The following is a 20,527-nucleotide window of genomic DNA, read 5'->3' as shown; positions in this document are numbered from 1 at the left end:
CAGCTTGTAGGGTGTTCTCCCAGCCCCATGCAAATCTTTCCTTCTTCCTGCCTGTTCTATTTACACAGACTGCTTCTCCAGGAGCCACATGTTCTGATGATCTTCAGAAAATCCCTAAGGTGGCATACATAAAACAATTATCAATGATACACAAATGAAATCAGTGGAATTTAAAAATAGGTATACAGTGGTACCTCTGGTTTCGGACGGGATCCGTTCCGGAGATCTGGTCAGATCCTGAGGTTTCTGCAACCTGAGGACTGCTTCTGCGCATGCACATGCGCAATATTTCGGTAAAATACTTCCGAGTTTGCCACGCGTGCATCCCAAGGTTTACATAACCAGAGGGTTACAAAAACGGAGGTATGACTGTACATAACTCAATTATATGTCTGGATAAGCTTGCTGATTTTTTAAAATAAAAAAGCAGGTGTCTGAAACCGTATAATGCCTGCGTAACGTTAATAAATGATTTCCAGCAGCTAACAGAATCAAAAGTGTGGCAGTGCAGAACAGAACATTCCAGAAGTAGGGATAGGAATTGGGTGGGAATACTAAAAATAAAGGTATGTTGAAGGCTTAAATTGTAATTTTGTTTGTTTATATATGATATGATCAGCCTTGAACACTTATGGAAATGTGTAAATCATATGTATTTAATTAAGGCAAGTTCTTTTTTTGAACCTTCTTGCTTGAGAGGGGATGGTGGTTCTCAGTGTTTCCAGATGCTTCTTACTCTTTGCAAGTGGCAGTAGACTGGCAATGGGTTTTTCTTTTTTGTTTCCTTTATATCGTATTGTGTTGTCTCAAAGGGGCAGGATCCCTCATGGTAGCAACTGGCCATCAGCTACTACTGCCTGCCCCCCCCAAATGCCCATAGAACAAAATTGTCCTGCAATTCAGCATCATTCCAGGGGCACTTGGGGGAGAAAGAGTGGGGGCTGCCATCATGCAATAAATAAATGCAATAAATCAACTTAGGCCACAGTAAAAACACATTGTACAATTAAAAAGCACAGAGGGGAACTGTCAGTGAGTACCTTGAGAAACAGTTCAATACTCTCTTCCATTGAGGAAATCCCTGCCAAAATTTGCCATGTGAAAATGGGCTGATGAATTGGGGCAGAGGGGTTCCTCCTCTTCATAAACAAGTTTCCCATTCTCTGGAACCATATTCTAATACATATTACTTTCCCCTTGCCTTTTCTCCCTTGCACATACTAGAAGCAGGAGCAAAGTATTAACTCGTTGGCTGGCTGGTCTACCTCAACAACTTGTTCTTCTTGGTTTGAGAAACGCCGAGCTTTCGGACCAGTTGATTGGTACTATTTATTCGGCTGCATCCCGGGCAAACAAGGAAATCCTGCAAAGTTTGCAAGCTGCTGCTCCTCGAATTTACGGTACCTCATTTGCAGAACTTTTAAAATTAACAATAGGGGATAAAGACTCTTGGTTTCTGAGGAATCCCAGATGATGGGTATTTTTTAGTTTCTCCTCTCATAATAACAGGCTGCTTCTTTCGTATTATGGAAAGCCATCACAGGAGCTGTAGTGTTCTTTGGAAGTGAGAAATACATGTGCCAAATTAGTTTTGTGGAAAGAAGAAATCTGGAGAAAATGCTATCCACATATATATTTCATTATTTTAAAAAAAAATATGTACTTTCCCAGGCAAAGCCCCTCCAAAGCTGCTTACAAAAAAGTAGTTTGTTTTTTTAAATCAATATTGCTCTATCCCAATGTGTGACAGCTGTGGAAAAGGTGGATTTCATGCTAGAAATCATTAGGAAAAGGATTGAAAAGAAACCAGCCATATTTTAATGCCTTTTGTGCTCAACTACATGGGTCTTTGGTGTGATCCAGCTTCAGGTCTCTGGTGGCTTTAGTTACACCGTGTTAAATCCCCCTCAGATTTCCTGATTTCACACTTGGAATCCTGTAACCACCTCTCAGTTGTATCATGGAAAAAAATCTGGAAAGGGAGCAAGAATTCGATAAATTTGTTTCAGGTGAAGGACTGGGTAGTTGCAAAGGAAGAAACATGTGCTTTTCACTCACCATTTGAAGATGCTGGCTGGATCTGGGGTGACGAATGAACCTACATCATTGAGTTGTTCTTTGAAGAAAATTGAATAGTTCTTTGGCATCATTCATTTTTAGCTGGTGTGCCCTCTTCCTGGACTCTGAGCACAAGCAGCGTCCAGAACTTCCTAGAGCTAAGTGAACGAGTTCTGGTGGGACCCTACGCCCCACCCCAAGTACACACTCAGAAGGGCTCCTGCTCCTCTCAGGTCCTTTTTGAAATCTGCCGTGGGAGCATCAAGCAGAGCCTTCCCTCTATTCCTTTCTCTCTCAACTGCTCTTCTGACTTCTGTTCTGTTCTGTTTCCAGTGGGTGCCATTGTGACTCTGGTCTTTTCATCTTTTATCAAGGCCCCCTGAGGGACTACTACTGCCCACTCAGTTTTTTTCCTGCTAGTTCCTCTCACCTGCTTCCCAGTGCCAACCGCCATCACATTTCCCCGTAGCTTTCTAAGAGGAATCTCTGTCCCTGAACTATGGTGGGCTGCTCTTTGTGTGCAGCTTGACACGTTGATTGGCCCTTGTGTGATAGGAATCTGGGCCCGAGGAGATAACTTCTTTGGGGTGGACAATGCTGAATCTGTTACTGCCTTGGTACCACCTGCCCTGGCTCTTTGTGTGGGGTGGCACACAGCATGAAGAAGTGGGTAGGATTCCCTAGCGGTAGCTGTGGTTCTCTTGAGTGGCCTGGCCCCCGTGCAGTTACACAGCCCACCTGCTTTCCCCACTGCAGGTGACATTTCGACCTGCTCTTGCTCTGGGATTTCCTGATGTGGCTCTTGTGGAAATGCAACCAGTTTCTCCTTTACAGCAGTTTAGAGTGGAGCGCGGAAACTTCTGCCAGCTGAAAGAGCACCCCATTCTGAGGTTTTCAGATGACATTAGCTGCTGATTCTTTTTTTCAGATCCACTAGATGGTGCTGTCGCTATTTTGCCAGAAGAATCGCAACAACGTTTAGTCCAGCTGGTCTATTTTCTGCCACATTTACCAGGCAATCTGCTTTCTTCTCTCAGTCGCTGCTGCATTATGGGAAAACTGTCGGTAAAGTTATCGACTACTCTTATCGGGATAGTGCGTATGAGGTAAGCAACCTATCCAGTTTAGTTTTTCCATGGGCAAATTTGAATATTGAAGGAGAAGCTTACTGTTCCATCTTCTCAAACCATAATGTAATTTTGAAGGTGCGTGCACATGAAGTAAGGATGTTGGGGAAACCATTGTGAGGGAAAGAGGGGAGCCACTGTGGATGGGAAATGGAGGAGACGACAGTGAAGGATCAGGAAAATAGATGAAACGGGTCAGTTGCATAAGGAAGGAATAAGCGAATTAGAGGGGGGATATATTCAAACACTGAAATGCAGTTGAAAAATAGGGATGGAGGTTCATTGTGGGGAAAAGCAGTTGGAGAGGAAATGATATAAGGAGCAGGCTCTTGCTGTCTGGGTGAAAGGAAAGATACACCGCGGGCACTTTGACAGTCGTGCTGCTGCTATTGCCTCACAAAACGGCATGCTCTTAAAGGCAATCTGTTGTGACGGACAGCATTGACTGTGCCTAAATGCTATGACTCCTCTTCTTGCAAGCTCCCGAGGAACGATGACAGGAGCGTTCCCTCCCTCCCATGCAGATCTTGCAAGCTGGCGATTTTGCTGTGGGTTTAGGCTAGTTGTTAATCTGTCCCAAGGGCGCCCGTCATTCAGGCATCGTGTCTTTACCCATACTTTTGGAAAGGGGGGGGGGAGTTGCCGATTGAAAATGTTTTGTACTTGGATTGGTTATGTATTCTGTGTTGCCTGCTTTACTTTTGAAATATTGTTATTTGTGGTTTTAATGAACTTGCATTCTCTACCCTAGAAGGCTTAAAATACGATCTTATCTCTGACAAAATACTGTTTCTAAAAAAAACACACCAAGTTACTGTAGCAATCTGTTTTTACAAATAATACATTACAAAATGAAATGTTATTAACAAAATATAAAAATATTTAAACTGCAATTTTATAGGGTTTATAGAGGCCAAATCCCCATTGAAACATATAAATATGAATGTTAATAATGAAAGAGCAAACACGTTTCAACATTGAGTCCTCTTCAGGAGCCAGATATGTTTACAGTTAAAATAGATTCAAATCATTGTGGTTAGTACCTTGGAGGAATATGCACAGTTTTTTTACCTTAACTTCATTGTTCCTGCCCTGAGACCATTTGGTGAAAAGTGAGTTTTAAGTATTTGAAATAAAAGAAACCACACCACGACGTTTTCCCTTGGTAGAGCTTAGCAGTTGCTTCTGTGATTTCATTACATCTCCATCCTGCGTTTCTTCACCATGGACTCCAAGGTGACAGACATGTGGTTCTCCCATCCGGGCACTGACCATACCTGGACCATACCTGGACCTGCTTAGCTTCAGGAGGATGGTGGCCGCCTGTACTTTCAGAGTACAGTGGTACCTCTGGATACGAACGGGATCCGTTCCGGAGCCCCAGTCGCATCTAGAAGCAAACGTAACCAGCGACGGCACATCTGCGCACACGCACGTCACTTTTTGCTGCTTCTGTGCATGTGTGTGACGTCATTTTGAGCGTCTGCTCATGCACAAGCGGCGAAACCTGGAAGTAATGCGCTCCGTTACTTCCCGGTTGCAGCGGAGCGCAACTCAAACGCGCGCAACCCGAAGCGCATTCAACCTGAGGTATGACTGTATACCCTGGGACTATATTTGAATGTTACAGAAGAAGTGGCCTAAAAACCTCCTTGCAGGTTCATTTTCTGTGTGCAGAGCTGACCTCTCCCAGGTTGAAAACAACAGAAGCTCCTTAACAGTCTTGGGTCAGTACATTCCTCTGGAACATCTGGTTATTTTTCTTTTTCAAATATATTGTAGGAATAAGATAGTCACTGATTAAAGACATGTTTGGAAGAAAGAATTGTCATGCTGTTCTTCATAAAACATAATAAAAAGTGGTATTTTTATTTGGCCCTCATTTTGTTTGGTGAAATAATGATGTTTTCAAAGATGGAAATGTAAAGTTCACTGAAACGGCTCTTCACACAAAGGAAGTAAAATTGCTGCTACTGGTAAGCCATGGGTAGGCAAACTAAGGCCTGGGGGCCGGATCCGGCCCAATCGCCTTCTCAATCCAGCCCGCGGACTGTCCAGGAATCAGCGTGTTTTTACATGAGTAGAATGTGTGCTTTTATTTAAAATGCATCTCTGGGTTATTTGTGGGGCATAGGAATTTGTTCATCCCCCCCAAAAAAAATATAGTCCAGCCCGCCACAAGGTCTGAGGGACAGTGGACCAGCCCCCTGCTGAAAAAATTTGCTGACCCCTGTTCTAAGCTATATATACTCAAGTGGGAGAACCACTTTCATCCAGCAAATGTGATCCAACATTGGTCATTCTTCCACAGGCCATTTTTGGCAGGCCATCACCCGGTGTCATCAGGTGAATCTGCACCCGCTGGAAAGCAGCAGGGCTGGCATTGGGCACATTTGGGGGGGGGGGGGCTGCTCCCCATTGATCCTAACTTGCAGAGCTTGCATTTGCCACTGTTTAAATTGGCCATCAGATGCAGGCCCTGTTTTCAGCAGGGGTTGGTTCTGCGGGAGCTGCTACTGTTGTTGTTGATGTTCATTTCATTTCATTTCTATACTGCTTTAAATGTTTAGGAAAAAAATCACAAAAGTGACTTACAACCCATTAAAATATCAAATAAAACAATCCAGACAATCCATTACTGAATAAAGTCAAATGTAAATTATACATTCGAAGCAACATAATTAACAGGAAAGTAAAATATTATCTTGAAGATTTCAAAATAAAACATTACAAAGGAGGTCAGCTGCAGAATGCCTATTTAACACAGCAAAGTTAACAACAACAAAATCTTAAACATTTCAAAAGAAAACATTACTGAAGGAAGTAAAATATAAAATGCACATTTAAAACAGCATAATTAACAAGGGAACAGTGTATTCAGGCACATCTTTCAAGTCCTTTTCAGCAGATGGAGGTTAACATTGTCACTAGATGGCACTGTGTGTCTTCTGTGTAAACAGACTGGTTGAATGGAGATGTATATTACTCGTATTCTAAACCTCATCCTTCATATTTTTCATGCTTTTTAAGCAATTTGAAATAGAATAATAGATTCTTCTACTGCGTAGCTGCTATAGCTATTGCCATTGGGTTTTTTACATTGCTATGTACAAAATATTTGTTTAGAATTAAGTTTAGGCAGTGAAAGTGTCAAAATTATAATCTTGATACTTTAGTCAAGTGGATCCAAGCAGTTAGTGAGGAGATCTGTGGAAAAGTTTGTATTTTATCTTTATGCAGGTAATCTGAACATTTGACGCACCACATATTTACATAGCATTGCAGCACAAACATGATACACTGCAGCTCATAGTTAATGAAACAGTATTTCACTGACGTTCATGTAATCTCTATTGTAAAGTAAGAAGTGACACCTTTTAGGATGATTTTGAAGTCATAATCACATTGCTGAATGTGATTATTAGCCTTATAAAGGGTCACGGATGAGGTTTTAACTAGGTGTTGGATAAAATTCATGATTTTGCTTCATCAGAAGAAACTAGTTGAAAGCAGAACAGATTAGCAAATGTCTAAGTGCAGCTGTGGTTGAGCATGTTGTTAGCATGTATTAGCAAGCAGTAGGTGGCATAAAGGTAAAGGGACCCCTGGCCATTAAGTCCAGTTGTGGACGACTCTGGGGTTGTGGCGCTCATCTCGCTTTATTGGCCGAGGGAGCCGGCGTACAGCTTCTGGGTCATGTGGCCAGCATGACTAAGCCGCTTCTAGCGAACCAGAGCAGCGCACGGAAACACCGTTTACCTTCCCGCCGGAGGGGTACCTATTTATCTACTTGCACTTTGATGTGCTTTCAAACTGCTAGATTGTCAGGAGCAGGGACCGAGCAACGGGAGCTCACCCCATTGTGGGGATTCAAACCACCAACCTTCCGATGGGCAGGAGCAGGGACCGAGCAACGGGAGCACCCCCATCACGGGGATTTGGCAAGCCAAAGGCTCTGTGGTTTAACCCACAGTGCCACCTTTATTAAATAATGTCTTCAGACACAATCTGCAGTTCCTTGAGATGAGCCAGTGGACTCTTGGCAACATTTTGCATACAAGTCTTGCTATCTAAACACATTTCCTGCGTTCTTAGGAAATAGTTTGTTAGGCAAGCGTTCACATAACCAGTCAACAGTTTCCATTGATGTCTATGGGGAAATTTCTAATGCGGTCTTGGCCATGGAATTTTGGCCCCACCTTGGTTTCTGGTGAAATGGCTGCCACAGACCAGCAAAACACAAAAAAGTAAGGCTGTCTATCTGTTTTTAGTACTGCACAATTGTCCTACTCTTTGAATATTTGATTCTGCAGTGTGTATAGCAAAGTTTGGGTACTAATGCCTTGTGTTTGGATAAGTGGATTTTTGCAGAACGAATGTTTGGATTGTGGGACCTGTGTATTTTCATAACTTTCTCTTTAGATGCTGGTTTTGGCATACCCTTTAGTTCCTTCTTGATCAAGAAGAGTCCATATACTGTGATATAGATTTAGTATAATTTAGAAAAAATATTTTGAGCTCATTTACCCTCCTGACTTTTAAAGAAATTTTTGAATGACTGCCAAGACGATTTCATCTTTTTCTTCCCATTTGGCAGGTTCACAGTCATACGATAAAAGCTCAGATGTTCACGTTTCATTCAAGAATGCATATAATTGTCATTAACACTTATTTATGCTTCAAAAACACTTTTACAATATGAGGTTATTAAGAATGGGTTGGATGCTTTGAAAACATCCAAATATCCTCTGCTCGCTTTTTGCATTCTTTCCAACTTAGATTTTTACTTTCATTTGTAGAAAACAAAACCTAGTAAACACCTGAAAAAAGTTACAAGACCTGCATTCCTGCTTATCTCTGCAGTGTTCCTCTACCTGAGCCAGGCATATTTTGGATATTTAGCGGTTGAGTGAGGGGAAAGAGCTGTGAGATGACAGGCATGTGTGGAACAGTCCTACCCCTCCCCTACCATCACATCTCATTCGGACTTGAATTTTCATGTATCCTAATAACCCTTCCTTTTTAAAAATTAAATAGATCCTCTTTTGTGGGATGGAAGTACCCAGTGCAAGGCAACTCAGTGACTGATCTGGATTACTTCAGCTTCCTGTTTTCAACTCTTACAGGTAATCTGTGTGAATTTAAATTTTGTTTATTTCAGCATAATTTTGTTGAATTTCATTTAGGAAAAAATGCTGCATTAAGTAGATTGAAGGCAAGCATCCTGTAATTCCTTGTACAAACAATGGCTAATCATCAACATAAAAGCGAGAATTTAAGAAGTGACTATTATGAGTGATCAAGCACGTCTGTGACTGCTTTATTCACCTACCTGCTGTCAGATTTCAGTTGCCTTCATTTTTTCACTGGGGAGTTTCTCTGCGGGCACCACTGGAGCTGTCTGGCATTGTTTTCTGTTCTAATATGTTTTGAGATGTTTTATTTCCCCAAGACCTGGCGGGTATCCTTTTGCTCTGTTCTCCCAATTACCTCCCAGTAAAGTTTCTATTTTGTAATAGTGGTGAGTCCACTGTTTCAGCAGTATTCTAGCAGTATTCTAGAACTATAACTAAGCTCAGCAGTATTCCAGAACTTCCCAAATAACTGCCACCAGTATGGTTCTGTACACCAGTCTTGCAGATGTATAAAAGCTGGCTGGATTATGGAGACAGGGGACCAGTAGCTCCTGAATGTCATAGTAAATTTATTTTTGTTTCCAGCATCCCCTCCATTCTTAAACTTTCCTTGCTACCAAACAGCCTCATCAGTCCTTGATCCTCTTTCTTGTGTGTCCAAAATCCTGTACTGCCCAAGTAATTCTCATGCCCTTGTATGCCAATATTATTAATCTCTTCCTCTTAATCACACTGTTCCCTGGCTTGCTTCAGACCTTCATAATCTGCAATACAAATATTAACTTGCAGTCACAGCACAATCACAATCTTTTTATATAAAGCTTCAAATACGAAACACTTTTAAAAAAAAACAACCTAAACCACTGATAGAGATTAGCATCAGATCTGTTTGAAGGTTTATGTTTCTCTACCAATTAGTATTGTTTCCAATTTCAGCTTAATTCACTATTAAAACCTGATGGTTAAGAAGTCTGGTTGTGAATCCACTTACCTAGTAGTAATCACCCTGTTGAATTCAGCATGTTTTTCTTCTGATTAGTTGTAGCTAGGACTCACAAAGTTTCATAGTGAGACCAGACTTGTCTTTAAAATGGCAAAACGTGAGAGTGAGTCATTAAAACTGAGCATTAGTAATGAATAGTTGGCTCAGTTAAGTCATTTCCCCTAGCTTTTAATAACACCCAGGCCCTCAGAGGTATGGGGTAGGATGCAAAGACACATGAAACTCATCCCATAAACGCAACGAAGCTCTTCCTAAGCAGTAGCCAAATGATGAACTGCTTTTGAAACAAGAATGCTTCAAAGCATGGGAAGCTCAGCTGCTCAAGAAGCGGGATGTGGAACAACAATTCTATTTGTCTGGCACAAGCTACCAGCAGGAACTCAAGCAGTAGTTATCCCAGTCATTCTAAGGATTGGCTAAAGCTAATTATTTACTAAATTATCCCATGGAAATCTATGCGATTGTAAGCACATACTTAATGCTGTCTCATGGAAACTAATGGAGATTGTGCTTAACTTGGATCGTGTCCAGGGTGTAATACTGCTAGCATACTTTCCTGTTTGAAGATTTGTTTGTTTGCATGTTTAAGTATCATTCTGATTTTGACTGCAGGTCTTGTATATTTCCCTTTATATTTCACAAATATGAACTGTGGGATAGAATGTTTTTGATGAGTTGTTAACCAGTATTTTTTTTATTATAGATGAAAAATAGCAGAATGGTAATTCCCTCCTAATGGGCTTCTCTGTCAACTTTTTCCAGGCTTCTCCCGAGAAGAGCTGACTAACCTGCAGAGCATCAGAGGGAGGCCACACATAAGCCAAACACAGCTCTCCCCGGTCCAGATCTACTTGACAGATCTGGATCAGTTTTCATATCACTGGGCAATGGCAGAGGTAAGACCGTCCACACGGAGAATTCAGAGTCAAAATATCATAGGCTGGCATGTCTGTAGGCTCAGTATTGGTGGTAAATGTTCTGTAGGGAGTAAAAAAATCTATACGTTATTCCCTAACTACGTTGCTCATGAGAGAAAAAGGATGCCAGTGTAGTGGCTGAAGCTGAATATTAGTGGTTTCATTACAGTCTCACTAAAGCCTATTATTATTCTGATCAGCCTCAGAATAAGTGGTTCCTCAATATTATTATTCTGAATATTATTATTCTGATCAGCCTCAGAATAAGCGGTTCCTCAATAGCAGGCATAGACGGCCCAGCTAGAGTCTTTCCTTTTTTCTGCAAGATATGGTGGCTGCACGCCCTCTTCACATCAGGGTGCATTGAAAGGTTTGCTGGCCATTGGTGTCCCCTAGGAACTCGGCAAGAGAGCCAGTGTGGTTAAGAGCGGTGGACATGTAATCTGGTGAACCGGGTTCGCTTCCCCGTTCCTCCACCTGCAGCTGCTGGGTGACCTTGGGCTAGTCACACTTCTTTGAAGTCTCTCAGCCTCACTCACCTCACAGAGTGTTTGTTGTGGGGGGGGAAGGGAAAGGAGAATGTTAGCCGCTTTGAGACTCCTTAAAGGGAGTGAAAAGCGGGATATCAAATCCAAACTCTTCTTCTTCTTCTTCTTCTGTTAGAAGGCTGGCAATGGATTCAGAATGGGGAATGGGCCTTGTCTTGAATTTGCACTGTCAGCATTGCCATCTTCTCACAGCTTAGATAGCATTGCTTTTGCTTTGCTGTTGTGGTCAGTTTGAGGAGCAAGGTGAAAAACAGCCTATTTCACGTTTCCTTTTTGAAGTAGGAAATGAAAATAAGTGTACTTTACAAACACATTAAGGCGTTGATTACACCACAGTGTAACTATCCATATTTTGGAGTCTTTGCCACCTGGAATGTAAGCTTAGGTGATTCATGCACTTTACGTACATGATCTGCAGGATATTTGGTAAGAAATTATTTTTATTGAAATTTTTGCTGAATAAAGACTGAAAATAAAAGTGACAGGGCACAGTGACACAGTCAGTATGTGTAACAGCAAAAGAAGTTACAATGGTAAGTTATCACAAAGATGCACCTTTGTGTGGAGCAAAGTTACATATAGCTTTCTTGATGGTGTATCAGTCCATTGAGCCTGCAGGATATTTATAGAAACAGAAGTAAATAAAAATATTCGGTTCAAATCAAGCAGTTCTTTGCGGTTTTAGAACTGCTCACGTGAGACATTGCCAACCAGTTGTAGGAAGATTGTAAGGCTGTCTAGCTGGATCCCTTAGACACAGTGGTGCAAATTTTACTTTGTATGTTCTTTCAGAATAAAAATAGCAATGCTTTTATGTGATGTTATTTGCGTTTTCAAGCAATCCACAATCCCCTGAACAGTTATCTCTGTGTATCTGAAATACTCTGGGCATTGTTACCAGAGCTTTGAGCTTTCAGAAGATGCTTTTTAGCAGTGGCTTGGCTAAGCACATGAGGTCCAGAAGGGAAGATACTCTTGAGTAAATGATTAAAAGCCAAAAGAATAACATTTTGGGGGAAAGTTTAATATAGGGGGAAATATAAAAGTTGCATATAAGGCCATGTTGTTTAAGATGACGTTGGGAAATACAGGCTCATTTGGGGCAGATTACGTTAAAAAATATTGTCATTATCGCATTCTTCATTTGAGCAAGTCCAGACTAGCCAGGCATTTAATTTTATTACTGGGTGATTTGGGAATATTCAGGAGAGTTCTTTTAGGCAAAAAGAGTTGTGAGTCTTTCGCTGGTCCTACTGTTTTAATTGTCAATATCCATATTTTTTAAAAAAATAATCTAAATGATAGTGCGATCATTTCATTTGGGATGGAATCTTCATTGGCCAGTTTTTGAATGGATAAAATGAGCTCAACACCCACAAAAATGTGTTTTGTTTGGTGTGAACTAAAAGGTGGAGAAAGCCAATTGCATATTAGAAGTAGTTTTTGTAAAAAGGAGTTTATATCGCTGCTTGGACTTACTTTATCATAGCAGCTTTTGCCTTATAACTGCATTATGAACACTTTTCATACAAAAACTTTCCCCAATCAATGGCTAGAGAAGAGACAGAAGCATCCAGCACTATCAATGCTTGTCATGGAGGCTTCTGCCTGCAAACCAATCCATTAAATTTATTTATTACATTTATATACTGCCCTTCATCCTAAGATCTCAGGGTGGCTCACAAGATAAAAATACAGGATAAAAGCACAAATAAGTAGTTAGAATAAAAGCACAGCAAAACAGTAATGCCCCCTCCCACAAACACATTTAAAAGGCCATAGAATATTAATCAGCCCAAGGCCTGGATGAAGAGGAACATTTTCGCCTAGCACCTAAAGATGTAGAATAAATGCGCCAGACAAGCCTCCCTGGGGAGAGCATTCCACAGATGGGGGCCACTACAGAAAAGGCTCTTTCTCATGTTGCCACCCTCCCGACCTCTCGTGGAGGAGACACTGGAGGATGGTCACAGAGTCCGGGGTGGTTTATATGGTGTTAACGGAAAAATCCGAGGGCTCCCTTGGACAAAAACAAAGACACCAACCAGGATAACTTGGAGCAAAACAGCAGCCTGTAGGCTTGGCCTTTATTGATCTGTTGCAACAGGGTGCTCCCCTCACCCGCAGGAGAGAGGAGGGACCCGGAAAAATGGTGTGCAAGACCTTATAAAGACTTTTGAAATTGCCACCCTGTAGATCAAGACCACCCCCAGAAACATCATGCATACATCACAGAAGGGGTGTAACCTAAGACCATCCCTCAGATATATCACACCTACATCACAGAAAAGACGGTCTAAAACAGAAATTTTAATATTGTTTTTCTCCTGTTGTTGTTTATCTCCTGTCTGGCAGGTTACTTGATTGGGTTTCCTGGGTAGCCTGGCCAGACTTTTGTAATGATAAATACTTAGTTCCTGGGCCATGTCACAGGCTCACACCCTTATTCAAACACAGACATACCCTTAAGACAGGATTTGTGAAGGAAAAGGCTTTTCCATTTTCCTTTGACCTTGCAGAGAAAACATTTGGTTAGTTTGGGAATCAAAATGGTTCCAGGTCGGTCTTCCTGTGCTGATCTATGTATGTGCTTGGTTGGTACGCTTATGAACATTTAACATATATCTAAGACCTCAAAATTCCTATCACAGGCGCCAGACAAACCTTCCTGGGGAGCCACTGCAGAAAAGGCTCTTTCTTACGTTGCCACCCTCCCAACCTCTCCTGGAGGAGACATTCGAAGAAGGGCCTCAGAGGATGATCACAGAGTCCGGGGTGGTTTATATGGTTAAATCAGGCTTCCTCAACCGGATGCCATCCAGATGTTTTGGACCGCAACTCTGATCAGCATGGCCAGTAATTAGAGATGGTTGGAGTTCAAAACATCTGGGAAGCACCAGGTTAGGGAAGCCTGCATTCGATGCTCAGTGAGCGGAGTCGAAGAGAATGAGCAGAAGAATTTATGGTTATATTAATTCACTTTGTAGATACTCAAGGATATGGAAAAAAGAGCTGCGGCAACAGTTGCAACCTATTTTTTAAGAACCACAGGGCACTAATTGTCCATATAATTTGTTTGAGCACACGCCTGGACTGTTTTGGGATTTTCTAAATCGGAAGGAAGGTAGTAAGATGAGTAAATGTTTTAAGTGTCAGCATAAATGGCAGTTGGGTTATGAGTGGGGAGCGAGCTTGTTTTCCAATTACAGGCAGGGAGTCTTCATTAGCATTGGATCTGTAGTCTCAATATTGACTGTAGCCAGAGAGCAATTTGATCCTTCTGTTGTCAGTGCTTTATCCCTCGAGGCTTCATGTCTACAGGTTTGTTGCCTTTCCAGATTGCAAGATAAGGTTTCTAAGGAATTGTCTCTTTATGTCACTTAATTTTCACCGTAGCACTCACCGTTCAGTGCACAAAATGTTTTAGAGTTCTGACCTCAGACAACAGAAAAAGATGTTATCCTTTACCTCTGTTCTGTTAGCATTTCAAAATATAGCGTTTAAGGCATGTTTGAATTCTTCTTTCCTTTGCCTGTGTGACGCATCCATTCATGGGTTGTTCGTCTCCCATTTGCACAAGGCGGGGACATGTGACTTGATTGTTTCCTCTAGCCTGTCCCCTGCTGGCTCTTCTCCCAGGTGTGCCTGGTCAAGAATAGACATGCATACCTTGGTTGAAGTGGCCTTCGGGAGGATAGTACTGCAACAGGTACTTTCTTTAATTTTAAACCATTCCTGTTTCCATCCAGGAGTACATGCAGCTTGTGCGTCCATAACAAACAAATAACAGAGCTTCTAGTTGCTCTTGTGTGGTGCGTGGTGGCATCCACTACCTTACCTTGGATAATATACATGGTGGCCGCCCATATCCACATAGCTCAGTTAGGCCCACACAGATTTCTTTGTCCAGGTTGATGTTCCTTCCTCCTTTCCCTGCTTATCTTGCCCTGTCTGAACCTGGTACTGTTGAGAGCCGCCTTCTGCTGCAGGCTCAGCCACAGAACTGGACTGGAGGGAGTCAACAAGGGGAAGAGAACGGGGAAGTAATCAAGCCACATGTCCCTTCCTGGGTGACGAAGGCGACCCTTGGCCTTCACTATGAGTCACTGGTGGTGCTTTCAGATGGTGAGGAGGATTCTAAAACCGTTAATTGTTAAAAAGGCACCCGTGCGTCTGATTCAGTTTATCATATTTGAGTGTCTTGTAGTGTGAGCAGGAAATGGAAGCCCTGCAGGACTTTACTTCCTTGTTTGTTTTTGCTTTTACGTCCCCCCTTTCTTCTGAGGAGTTAAAGGCATAGTGTTTGTGCCTCCTCGCCATTTTTAGCCTCACAACAACCCTGTGAAGTAGGTTAGGCTGAGAGATGGTAATTGGCTGAGGGTCAGTGGTTTAACCTAGGCATAGGCAAACTCGGCCCTCCAGATGTTTTGGGACTACACCTCCCATGATCCCTAGCTAACAGGACCAGTGGTCAGGGATGATGGGAATTGTAGTCCCAAAACATCTGGAGGGCTGAGTTTGCCTATGCCTGCTTTAACTTATATGAAATGATTAAATGCAGCTTTTAGAATTCTGGAATATGTTACTTTTGACCATGTATCCACTATGACTTTGTAGAAACAAAGATGTAGATGTACAGTGAATATTGGCATTAATATTATTGCTGTTGTAACAGGTGGTGACCCAGTGCCTGTCTACTATACCTTCAAGAAGCCAATGCATAGATATTGTACAAAATGGCATTTGCAAATACCTGGTAGGTGGTAATTCTGAATATATTCTATGTTGGTTTTATTTAATTATTGTTTGTGATTGAAACTGTGGGCAATAAAAAGAGTTCGGTATGTGCAGATGTTCCTGCTAGGTTCATTTCTGGCCTTGCAGTTATACTCACTATTCATGTCTTCGTCTGTGAACAGTATATAATAGCAGTTTTCCTGTTCATAAGCGGTTGCAGAAACATTTCATCGCAGTCATGAAAGTCTTCATACTGTGTTTAAATATGTTATATTCCATGTTTCTTTATGGAAATTTCAAAATGACCAACAGCAAACTGTCATAAAAATGGAACAAATGACAACAAGGATTTTTTTTACTATCAGTTGGCCATCATTAGAAACCAGCAACAGCCACAGGCCATGAGCAGTAATGGAGGCATTGGGGAGAAGGGGCTTCCTTTGCTAGAGCAACAAAAAGGCCTTTCCCTTCATGCCCACCAGCTGGCTGGCGCAACACCTCTGATGTTGATGAGTGGACAGGAAGGAATATGTACAAAGACGTTATCCTCAAGATAAATGGGGGCATTTGAGGGCTTTAAAATGAATCAATTACTAGTGAAAATAGAGCAGTACCAGGTAATTCTGTACTGACCAATGTAACATTTGCCGTCACTTTTACATAATATTTTTTGAGGCAGTGAGAGATTTTACATTCTTGGGCTCCATGATCACTGCAGATGGTGACAGCAACCACAAAATTAAAAGACGCCTGCTTCTTGGGAGAAAAGCAATGACAAACCTATACAGCTTCTTAAAAAGCAGAGAAATCAACTTGCCAACAAAGGTCCATATAGTTAAAGCTATGGTTTTCCCAGTAGTGTTGTATGGAAGTGAGAGCTGGGCCATAAAGAAGGCTGATCGCCAAAGAATTGATTCTTTTGAATTATGGTGCTGGAGGAGACTCTTGAGAGTCCCATGGACTGCAAGAAGATCAAACCTCTCCATTCTTAAGGAAATCAGCCCTGAGTGCTCACTGGAAGGACAGATCCTGAAGCTGAGGCTCCAATACTTTGGCCACCTCATGAGAAGAGAAGACTCCCTGGAAAAGAACCTGATGTTGGGAAAGATGGAGGGCACAAGGAGAAGGGGACGACAGAAGACGAGATGGTTGGACATTGTTACCGAAGCTACCAGCATGAGTTTGACCAAACTGCGGGAGGCGGTGGAAGACAGGAGTACCTGGCATGCTCTGGTCCAGGGGGTCACGAAGAGTCGGACACGACTAAACGACTAAACAACAACAACAATATTATTATTTAACTCCAGTGAACTGAAAACTGTTTGTTAACTGCCTTAATCTTCCCTGCAAAAATAATCAAGAAGTATGCCACACTTAGTTTAAATATTTTCTTTTTCTTGTGTTTTAAAAGAAGTAACAGTCTTGGCACATCATTAATTTATCTATAACTTGTTTTCTCAAAAAGTATGAATCAGTCGCCCTCATCTGTGGCAATATGCATGAAGAACTTCTGTCTCATGGGCAAGAGCCAAACTTATGGTGTTATTTATTGGATACCCTGGAAAGAGAGGTTTTCCAGCAGATGACCTGTGTCCAATTCGATGTGAAAATTCATTTATAGACATCCACAAATGAATGCCTTCAAAGCAAGACCCTGGGCACATGACACTTCAGTATGCAATCACAAGTTGCAGGTCACATGTGGGAAGGTGTAATTCGAATCAGAGGATGAAGTGGTGGGCTTAGCATTGCAGGTAATCTGACCCTCACCACTTCTGCTATCAGGAGCAGCACGGGGTCACAGAAAACAATAAAAGCTGCATTCCTAAGAAGTGGCTCAAACCCACCCAGAGCAGGCTGTACAGCCGTCTCTGAGACAACTGTTTCCAGGTGGACTGCTTTTCTTTTCACTGGATTGTTTGTCCACATCCCATCATTTACTGTCTCCAAACATTGATTCAGGGCGTTCAGTGCATTACTAGAAACCCATGACACTTCAGACCAAATCTATGGATGACCTCACCCAACAGTTTCATGTAGATGTTAGAAAGCATGGAAGAAGAAGAAGAAGAGTTTGGACTTGATATCCCGCCTTTCACTCCCTTTAAGGAGTCTCAAAGCTGCTAACATTCTCCTTTCCCTTCCTCCCCCACAACAAACACTCTTCGAGGTGAGTGGGGCTGAGAGACTTCAGAGAAGTGTGACTGGCCCAAGGTCACCCAGCAGCTGCATGTGGAGGAGCGGAGACACGAACCCGGTTCACCAGATTACGTGTCCACTGCTCTTAACCACTACACCACACTGGCTCTCACTATGGCAGCACTCCCTAAGTTTAGGGGCCATGGTTCAGAGCAGCAGTCTCCCATCGTAACCTGCTGGATCCTTTGTTTCAGGAATGACTCGGTTCCAGGAATGACTTGCTACAGTACCTCCCAGCCCCATTCTGACAGCGTGACCTAGAGGGACAGCATAGTTGGTGATATATGCTCTTCAGAGCTGCATCAGAATCAAGCATTAATTGGCTCCCAACTTTTCAGCTGAAAAGGCTCTGCAAGGATTACAGATCAATAAAAAAACAAGACAGTTCCGGACCTCAGGTTTAAATTCTAAAAAATGGAACACAAGAGGAAAAAGGAATGGGAAGGGAAAAGGAAAAAGTGAACCAGGGCATTCATTATTTAAAGTTAGCAAGTTTTAAGACTACCAGCTTCATACTTTCTCCCAACAAAAAAAAAATTAAATCCATCTACCAAAGTCAGACTGAAAGACAATGATAACAGAACCCTTCATGAACTATATTTCACTTCATTAGGACTGCCACTCTAGACAAGTGTTTTGTGAAAAACTTTGCCCCATGAATCCATAGCAATAGAATGGACCTGAAGCTTGAGGTCCTGATTTCTTTGTCATGCCTCTGCTGCTGAACCTGACTCCCAAGGCACAGAACGTGAGTGGGGACCCTCTCAGACTCTGCCCAAGCGTGGTTTTCTAGGCCTGTCTGCCTAGAAACTGCCTTGGAACTGTTGCCAGGCCATTCTCCTCTCTGGCCCTTCTGTGCACTTCAAATGCTTTGGCCTGGCTGCAATGTGTCCGTGGACCCTGAGAATACATTTCTTGTCTGTCTGGACAGAGGCTAGAGCAGGCATCCCCAAACTCGGTCCTCCAGCTGTTTTGGGACTGCAACTCCCATCATCCCTAGCTAACAGGACGAGTGGTCAGGGATGATGGGAATTGTAGTCCCAAAACAGCTGGAGGGCTGAGTTTGGGGATGCCTGGGCTAGAGTATGCAGAGGGTGTGCAGAAACTGGCCTGTTGATCATCCTACCCACATAGTAATATTCTTCCACTGTATTTTAAATCTGTGACGTGAGCTTAAGCCCACTGTACAAGGTAGTATGGAAGGTGTTTTACTTGGCTGTTGCTAAATAAATAAGATGCCAATTCATGGGATTAATGTGCTCAATCCTCAAAGGAAAGGAAGGGCAGGTTGTAAAATGTAACAGATTGAGGGGGAAATGAAGTTATTTTTAGAATTGTTCTTAGACACAGGCGCAAGCACAGCTACGGCAGAAATGAGTGTCTGTGTGAAAGGTAATTTATTTGTTTTGTCTCCTAGGCAGGGTTGACTGTAATACCTGACAGTGCTGCTGGATCTGTTTTGTGTGCCATTAGTAAGCTCTTGGATCAAGCGTGCTTGCTTAATGAAAACCTTGCAAAGTTCCTAGCGTCTTTGTGTTACAGTCTCCTTTATCTCCTCTTAACGATAGAGAGAGAAGATACAGAACACCTGCAGAAGAGGTAAGCTTTTAATTTGAGTACTTCTCAAATATTGGCATCTGTAAAAATCACTTTAGAAATACATATGAAATTTGCTTGTTTTACTTGAGGAATAAAATATCAGTCTGTACCTGTGCAAGTTTTTTTTATAAGGTTGATTGGCTTCCATTTCATTGCACCACATTGAGGAATAAGTCAGATGTATACTGCCAGCAATCACACAATTTTTTGGGATTTAGACTGTTGCCTTATTTAGTTTCCCAGGCTCCTTACGACGGGTTCGCGTGCTAAAGCGAACTGGGAGTCCAAATTTCGCCTGCAAGGCCATGTCCCCCAAACACTGCCCCCTGCCCCACATCTGATGCTATGTATGATGTCAGCTGTGGAGCAGGTAGGGATGTGGGTGCTGGTGCACACATGGGAGCCTTAAAGTGCACTCCAAGTTGTGGTGTGTAAAGGGGTTCCCCTGCAGAAAACTCCTTCCCCTACCCAACGCCTGCAGAAAGTAAGCTTTGGTTCTGCCGCCCTTGAGCTTATACAGTGGTACCTCGGATTACATACGCTTCAGGTTACATACGCTTCAGGTTACACACTCCACTAACCCAGAAATAGTGCTTCAGGTTAAGAACTTTGCTTCAGGATGAGAACAGAAATCGTGCTCCGGCAGTGCGGCGGCAGCAGGAGGCCCCATTAGCTAAAGTGGGGCTTCAGGTTAAGTACGGACCTCCGGAACGAATTAAGTACTTAACCCGAGGTACCACTGTATGCGGGAGAGCCAAAGTCTGCTGGATTGGCTTTGTGCAGCGCTGTGAAGTACTAACTTTGGCACTTCAAAGCGATTGTTGTGAGAACAGGTAGGAAGCCACATGAGAATAGATCTTGGTGAGGATCTGGCCCATGGAGCCAAAAGCGGGCTGGATTTTGAATATCAGCATTCTAAGACACTAGTTGCTTTAATTCTCTTCTAACCCTCTAGAATGTTATTCCCAGTAAGCTCTTCTGAAACAATGTGCTTTTTAAAAACAAAACAAAACTGATTTTAAAGTAAGTGAGAGATAAATCAGACAGGAATGTTACCTCTGCAATTGGGATTTCTTTGATTGACTACCCTTTGTCCAAACGGTAGAAATCTTACTGTAACTTGCAGCACCGGAATCTTGAACTGGGTCACGGCTCCTGCCTGTTATATATCAGGCAGCTTTAATTTGATAATTCATTATTTTGT

The 20,527-nt window shown here is 42.4% G+C and overlaps 1 protein-coding gene across 7 annotated transcripts in view; it reads left to right on the top strand.

Annotated features, from left to right (window-relative positions):
* TEX10 (testis expressed 10) overlaps positions 1-20,527 on the top strand; it is a 36,178-nt gene that overhangs the window by 11,494 nt on the left and 4,157 nt on the right. For 5 of the 7 annotated variants that reach the window (XM_053363000.1, XM_053362997.1, XM_053362998.1 and 2 more), the window contains 6 exons: positions 1,225-1,400; positions 2,987-3,164; positions 8,223-8,311; positions 10,086-10,219; positions 15,464-15,544; positions 19,142-19,323. In XM_053363000.1, coding sequence (XP_053218975.1) covers positions 1,225-1,400; positions 2,987-3,164; positions 8,223-8,311; positions 10,086-10,219; positions 15,464-15,544; positions 19,142-19,323 — 840 coding nt within the window. The remainder of the gene's footprint in view (positions 1-1,224; positions 1,401-2,986; positions 3,165-8,222; positions 8,312-10,085; positions 10,220-15,463; positions 15,545-19,141; positions 19,324-20,527) is intronic. The other 2 variants (XM_053363001.1, XM_053363002.1) reach the window with 2 other exon arrangements.

Source organism: Podarcis raffonei, chromosome 13, assembly GCF_027172205.1.
Source record: "Podarcis raffonei isolate rPodRaf1 chromosome 13, rPodRaf1.pri, whole genome shotgun sequence".
Lineage (NCBI taxonomy): Eukaryota > Metazoa > Chordata > Lepidosauria > Squamata > Lacertidae > Podarcis > Podarcis raffonei.
The sequence above is the reverse complement of the archived record's forward strand: the minus strand, read 5'-3'. Positions and strand labels throughout refer to the sequence as shown.